Genomic DNA, 6,377 nt, shown 5'->3' with positions numbered 1-6,377 from the left:
GGATTTGTGCCTCTGCACGCGAGGAGAGAGTTTTGGGGACGGAGGGAGGGAGGGAGGGATGAAGCGAGCGAGGCCGGCCTGGCTCTTAAAGAGAGAGTCCGGCAGAGGCTAGACCCTGGGGCTGGGCTGCCTCCAGCGTCCGATTGCCCGCGGGGCTCGGTTGAATGGGCCGGGCTTCTGGGTTCCGGGCCTCGGTCGGGGGACGGGCTGGGCGGTGCCCCTGGTCCCTACCTGGGGGCATTTGCTCTGTGGGAGGCTGGATCGGGAGTCTGGCCGGCTGTCGGAGCGGAGCCGAGCGCCCGCGAGGTCCTGATTCGCTGGTGTGGGGTGCCGGGGGTGGAGTGTGATAGCTGGGAGTGAAACCCGAGCTCTCAAAGGAGGGAGAGAACCATTTCTTGACTGCTCCGGCCGATCGAGGCGGGTCGGCGTGACAGTTACAAGCTGTAGAAGTAAACAAACCTGGTTCCCCTTTGCAGAGCAGCGGCGCTGAGAGCGGGGCTGGAAGGAGAAGATGCCCAGTGCGGACGTTCTCATGCTGGTGAGTATTGCCCGAACATCCTCCTGGTTCGGAGGCACTTGTCCCTTCAGTTTTATTTTTAGTCCAAGGGATCTGAGTAGGTAGATTTCACCTCTGCCGCTTGCTTTTGGTGGCTGAGCATTTCTGCCACCTTTAGTTTGGGCTTAATGATTAAAGTGGACAAATAACTGAATTCAATAGATGAGTATGTATTTAATGCACATGAAGAAGAATCTTTTTCAAAATTCTTGCAGTTGATTTTAATCATTCCCTTCCCATATTACCAGAGCAGTTTTAAAACTTCTATTGCATTTTGTCTGGGTCTGTCATATATTAGTCTAGAAGCGATGGTCTCTCGGACTACACTTAGGATGCCTCAGAAGGCTGATATGTCTTCTTTTTATGGAAATGAATAAACACCTGCCATGGTGCTCTGCAGTAGTAAGTGCTTAACAACTGCTTGTTGAATTGAATCAGTTTGAATTTAAGTGTTTTGTTGGGCTGAGGTGTGTGTATACCTGCTGTGGAAGAGGCTGCATTTTCCTCTCCTGAGATCTTCCTGTGCTATTTTCTCACCAAACAAGGAGGCTAGCATTGCCACATGAGTGTTCACCAAAGCGACGTTTTATTCTTGAGACAGTTATGATTCCATAGAGGCTCTTTAGTGGGGGAATTGTGGGAACCCGGACCTTTCAAATAGCTACGTAGGAAAAGTGCATTTAATGTTTAACAAGTCACTTCATTGAGTCCGATGTCTCTGTGCAAAATCATGGATTTAGGAACAATTCCTTTCCCTCTCTTTGGCTCACCATCCCAGAGAGGTGGTGGCTGTCACTGGGCAAAAACTAACAGTGAGGTTTTCTCATACTTGGTGCTGACTTGCTATCGTGGCAAAACCTGTAAGGTCTGCGGGACATACAGAGGGGAACTAAGTTCTGGTTTGCGATTGGGAACAAAGATGATTTTAGAGAGATAAATACTTGGTTTATCTACAGATCTGGAAGATTTCACCTAAAGTAGTTTCTTGCTTCAAGTCTTATGGATTGTCAGTAGATAATAAATAGTCTCAGTATAATTTTAAATGCTTATTATATAAGCAATATGTTAGAAAAAATGGAAACAATTATAAATACGCAAAAAGAAGAATCCACCCCACCCCCCGCCAAATTCCACTACGCAGGGATAGCCACTGTTAGCACCTTGGAGGGTCAATGGAGAATGGTTTTTAACAGTTGACAAATTCTGTTTTTCCTCAGTGAGTTTATATGTCTCTTTAAAAGTCTGAGCAGTGAGTGCTTTTATTCAGAATATTAACTTTGGAATTTGTTTTGTTTTGAAGTATTTCTGTAGCTGTTGCCATTACTTTTCACTTCCTCAATTGATAATCTAGAATGTTTAGGGGTGTTGCTTTGCTTGTTGGTGTAAGGAATTAATTCACATGGATAACAACAGGTCCTTGAGGTTCATTATTTTCCTAAGACACCAGTCGGTTGAGGAGCTTTCACTGGAAAAGTCATTTTTTCCTTGTCTAAACTGTGCTATTTGAAGCTAAAATGTAAAGAACCAGGGTGGGTTTTCAATGGGGGCACTAAACTGCCAGGATCTGAGTTCAAGGTGTTTCTCTAGCTACTTTGTATGATGTGTAAGACATATTCTTGGCCCTCTAACTGGGAAGAAAGGATCCCAGGTAATAAAAAGTAAACCTCAATGCAGGGCAGTGTCTTGTAGAAACTCAGAAACAATCATACAAGTCATATGATGCAACTTCTTATGTTGTGCATGCATCCTTTTTTAGAATCTCTGATAAGTGGGTAGCCAGTCATCCATCTTTTCTTCTGGGGGAATAAGATGGGCATAAGCTAAAACATAATACAGGGTGGATTCAGGAATAGTAATGTAAGTCTACCAGCTAATATTTATTGAGCACGTATTCCATGTTATGTGCAAGAAATAGATACTCTACGTACTCATTTAATGTTCACAAAATTCCTTTGGAAAATATGCTGGCATCCTCCTTTTACAGGTGAGACACCAGACTTAGGCTGTCAGCAGTGAAGTGGTGGAGCTACATTTTTACCACAGTCGATCTGACTTGAGATCCTCCCCTCTTACTTACTTTATAAGGCTGCCTCTGGGTCATACTCTCCGTAAGGGAGAGAGATTGTTGAACTTTGTGACTGATGGGAGAGGGTTTGTGTAGAGCAGAAAGGGTGGGAGAGCCCCACCCTCAAGCGGGCACATTGGAAATGTGTATGTGTCTGGCCGTGAGTATGTCTTCTAGAATAGTCTTGTCTGAAAATATGTGTTTTACTATCCAAATATTCCTGTTTATTTTCTTTTACATTGCAGTTGAGGCATTATGTTGAAATTTAAAAAGTTATGCCTATAAGTATAATGTTATAATCTTTGAGTTTCATTTTAGAATAATAAAGGGGCATTATAAAATATTTGTTAAGAGGTCATTGGGTTTGATAAGATTAAAAACCACATATGTGGACAGTATGCTGTGGTAATAAAACTTGAAGATCAACTGGAGTCATATAAGTCAAACCTTGTATTCCAGGATAAGAAGCTTGGACTGTGAGTCCTTAATTTTGCCCTCATTTGGTTAGGGTCGTTTGCTTGCCTTTTTCCATTTGCTCCTATATGACATGTCATGGGCTGTACTACATTCTACCTATGTCTCAGAGAGAATGAAATGAGTGAGTAGTATTCATCTGAGAATTGTGATACTTTCGGAGGGAATTCAAGTCAGGCAATTTTTAGCAGTCTTTCTTCACTTTGGCAGCCATTCTTTTCATCCCTATTCTCCTTCTCCCTAAGCTAGGGTTACAAGTTGCCAAATACTTTTAAGAAGAAGCTCAGGCTACTCCTTAGGTGGCTTCTCTCTTTTCCCGTCCAGACGGGTAAATCAGGGTTACCATCTGTTCCACGGTAGTGCTGGGTTTGAGTGAAAATTGTTTGTCTGGGGCCGAGGTTCTCAACCCAGGGTGATTTTGCCCTCCAGATCATTGGCAGTGTCTGGAAACATTTTTGATTGTCACACTTGAGGAGTGCTAGAGTCAGGGATGCAATTAAAAACCCTACCATGCACACAGTTTCCCACAACCAAGAATTATCTGGCCTAAAATGTCAGTAGTGCCCAGGTTGCGGAAACTCTGGTCTAGGGTTCTTAACAGTATTTGCAGCCTAGGCATTAATGTTGATCATTCCAGGCAGAATGAGTTTGTGTGTGTGTGTGTGTGTGTGTGTAATGGGTCTGTTATAGTGTTACTTGGGTTATTTTACCCATGGATCAAGCTCTGCTGCTTTGGAATATTATTGATTTTTAGAGACCGTGGAAATGGTGGGGGAGAGAAACATTGATGTGAGAGAGACATATCAATTGGTTGCCTCCATGTGCTCTGACTGGGGCAGGGATTGAACCTGTAACCCAGGTACGTGCCTTTGGGTATTGAACCTGAGACCCTTCCGTGGGAGGGCTGACGCTCTATCCATTGAGCCACACCAGCCAGGGCCAGAGGCACATTCTTAAGAAATGCTTTCCTTTGAATATTTCTGTTTATTGCTTAAAGTATTACAAAGAGTATTACATGTCTCCTTTTTTTTTTTCCTTTTTTTTTTCCCCGCCCTTGACAATCCCCTGGCCAGAGGCACATTCTTAAGAAATGCTTTCCTTTGCAATATTTCTGCAGCACTTTCTTAAAAGAAAGTATTTATTTTATCCTCATCTGAGGATATGTTTATTGATTTTTTTAGAGAGAGAGGAAGGGAGGGAGGAAAGAGGGAAGGAGGGAGGGAGGGAGAGAGAGAGGGGGGGAGAGAGAGAGAGGGAGAGAGAGAGGAGAGAGAGAAACATTGATGTGAGAGAGAAACATCCCAATGGGGAATCGAACCCACAACCCTCTGGTGTATGGGACAGCCTTCCAACCAACTGAGCAACCTGGCCAGGGCTGCAGCACTTTTTTTTTTTTACAAAACTGTAAGCCTGTCTTAGTTTTGTTTTTCAGGTTCAAAAATAGAATCTTTCCAGATCTTAGAGCATTATCTTTAACCCTTGGATCTTTTTCAGGGATGCTTTCTTTCTGAATCTCAATTGGGATTTAAGCAATAAATTGAAAGATCGACACAAAAAGCTCATTTTAATCCAGTGTCTTATTTGTAGGATTGTCTAGAAGAAAGGGGAGATTCATTGGGACTGGTATGAGATTTAAAATTTTGTTGATAATTTGAGTGGCCAGTAGGATGAGCATTGTATTTGACATTGTTTGAATGTTTAAAATAAAGCAAAACTATAATAACAAGTATGATAATTTCTGCAGCCTTTAGTCTAAAGGAAAGGGGAGTTATAAATAGAGAAACCCTAAAATCCCAGTATTTGGCTTAGCCTTGCAGTCTGTGTGTCAGGAATTTTTAGTAACATTTACCTTCTTAATTAGTCTTTGTCCAATCTAATATTACATAAAGTTTGTACACATTGGTGGCAGAATTGAGAGTCAGCCTGGGATTAAGAAATTTCCATAGGGAATTGATTTGTAGTGAATCAGTTCATGTGTGGAAACATACAGAGCCCAATTACTGAGAGAGAAACCATGCTATTTGTTAAGGGGCAATAGGAGCCCTCTGGGAAGGCGGAAAGTAGTTCGTTGGGTGTATCAGTTATCTCTTGGCACACTCCCACAGTGTGATTGAGGAGATGAAGGGACTATTTACAGAGCTGGGCAGGGTTAAAAAAGACCAACAGGGATGATGAAACAACTCAGGGTAAGAGCCATTATTACTCTTAGGTCTGAAGGAGCCAGGAAGGGGCGTAGTTTCTGAAACCTTGAGAGAGTTTAGCTGAAGGAGAAGGGAACCTGTAGCCACTGCCAACCAGTGGCCCAGCAGGAGGGAATTAAGAGGAATAAATACCTCAAACTCTTTCATTTCCCACCCTCTGAACTCCTGCCAGAGACTCTCATTGGTCAAACTCACTGGAAACCAGAGAATAAGGGAACCTGGGTGATTGAATTCACACAGGGCAGCCCTGTAAGGCACATGCATAGCAGAGCTGGAGCAGGTTGGGCGGAGCATCTGGCAGAGAGCAAAGGGAGGTTGCCCCGCATGCTAGAAACAAGGCCACATTAGCTCCAGAAAGCACAGCTAGAAGGCAGTGTCTGAGCAGAGTCTGGAATATTATAGAAAAGGAATGCTCTCACTGATAACAGAAGGCAGATTCAGAGGCAGAGTGTTGCCACAGCTTTGGCAAGCCCAGAGCTGCTTGTTCCAGCAGTAGCCTTAGAGTCGTAATTGCTTGACAGACCTTTAGGAATCCTGCAGTCCAGCTTCTCTTACTGTGTAGGACTCCCCTCCCCAGGGCCCTGCCAGGAGTGGGTGCAGCATACTTTCTCAGGGAGTTCTCCATTGTGGGACAGCTTTAATTGTTGGAAAGTTTTTATTTATGCAGATCACTGAATGTCTTAGTTTGGCTGTATAGAAAAGAAAAATCTGAAGTAATAGAGATCTTTAAAAAGTAGAAATATTTTTCTCTAAAGTAAGAGAAATCCAGAGTAGTCAGTTCCTGATGGATATGGCCGTTCCTAGGTCTTTGAGGAAATTCTGTCACTTACAATGCATCCCCTCCTGGCCAGGCTAGCTGCTTTAAGCTCAAGCTATCAGGTTTCTGCTTCATTCAGCAGGAAGAGGAAAGAAGGCCTTGTCCCACTTTTAACTAAAACGTTTTCATGTGAAATTCATTATACATACAGAAAGTGTATGAAGCACATATCTACATTTTAAAGAATAATAAAGGAAATAATAATCTCTACCACCCAAGTTAAAAACTAGAATATTTACCCCCAATCCCACATGCCCTATCCTT

At 43.1% G+C, this 6,377-nt stretch overlaps 1 protein-coding gene across 1 annotated transcript in view; it reads left to right on the top strand.

Annotated features, from left to right (window-relative positions):
* The first annotated feature begins 222 nt into the window (after positions 1 to 222).
* Positions 223 to 6,377, top strand: part of SGPL1 (sphingosine-1-phosphate lyase 1) — a 57,484-nt gene continuing 51,329 nt past the window's right edge. Inside the window, exon 1 of the mRNA XM_005882707.2 lies at positions 223 to 538. Within this exon, the coding sequence (XP_005882769.1) occupies positions 512 to 538 (27 nt within the window). The 5' untranslated portion in view covers positions 223 to 511. The remainder of the gene's footprint in view (positions 539 to 6,377) is intronic.

This window comes from Myotis brandtii, unplaced genomic scaffold (genome assembly GCF_000412655.1).
Source record: "Myotis brandtii unplaced genomic scaffold, ASM41265v1 scaffold735, whole genome shotgun sequence".
In the NCBI taxonomy this organism is placed as follows: domain Eukaryota; kingdom Metazoa; phylum Chordata; class Mammalia; order Chiroptera; family Vespertilionidae; genus Myotis; species Myotis brandtii.
Note: the sequence above shows the minus strand (reverse complement) of the source record. Positions and strands in the feature narration are given on the sequence as shown.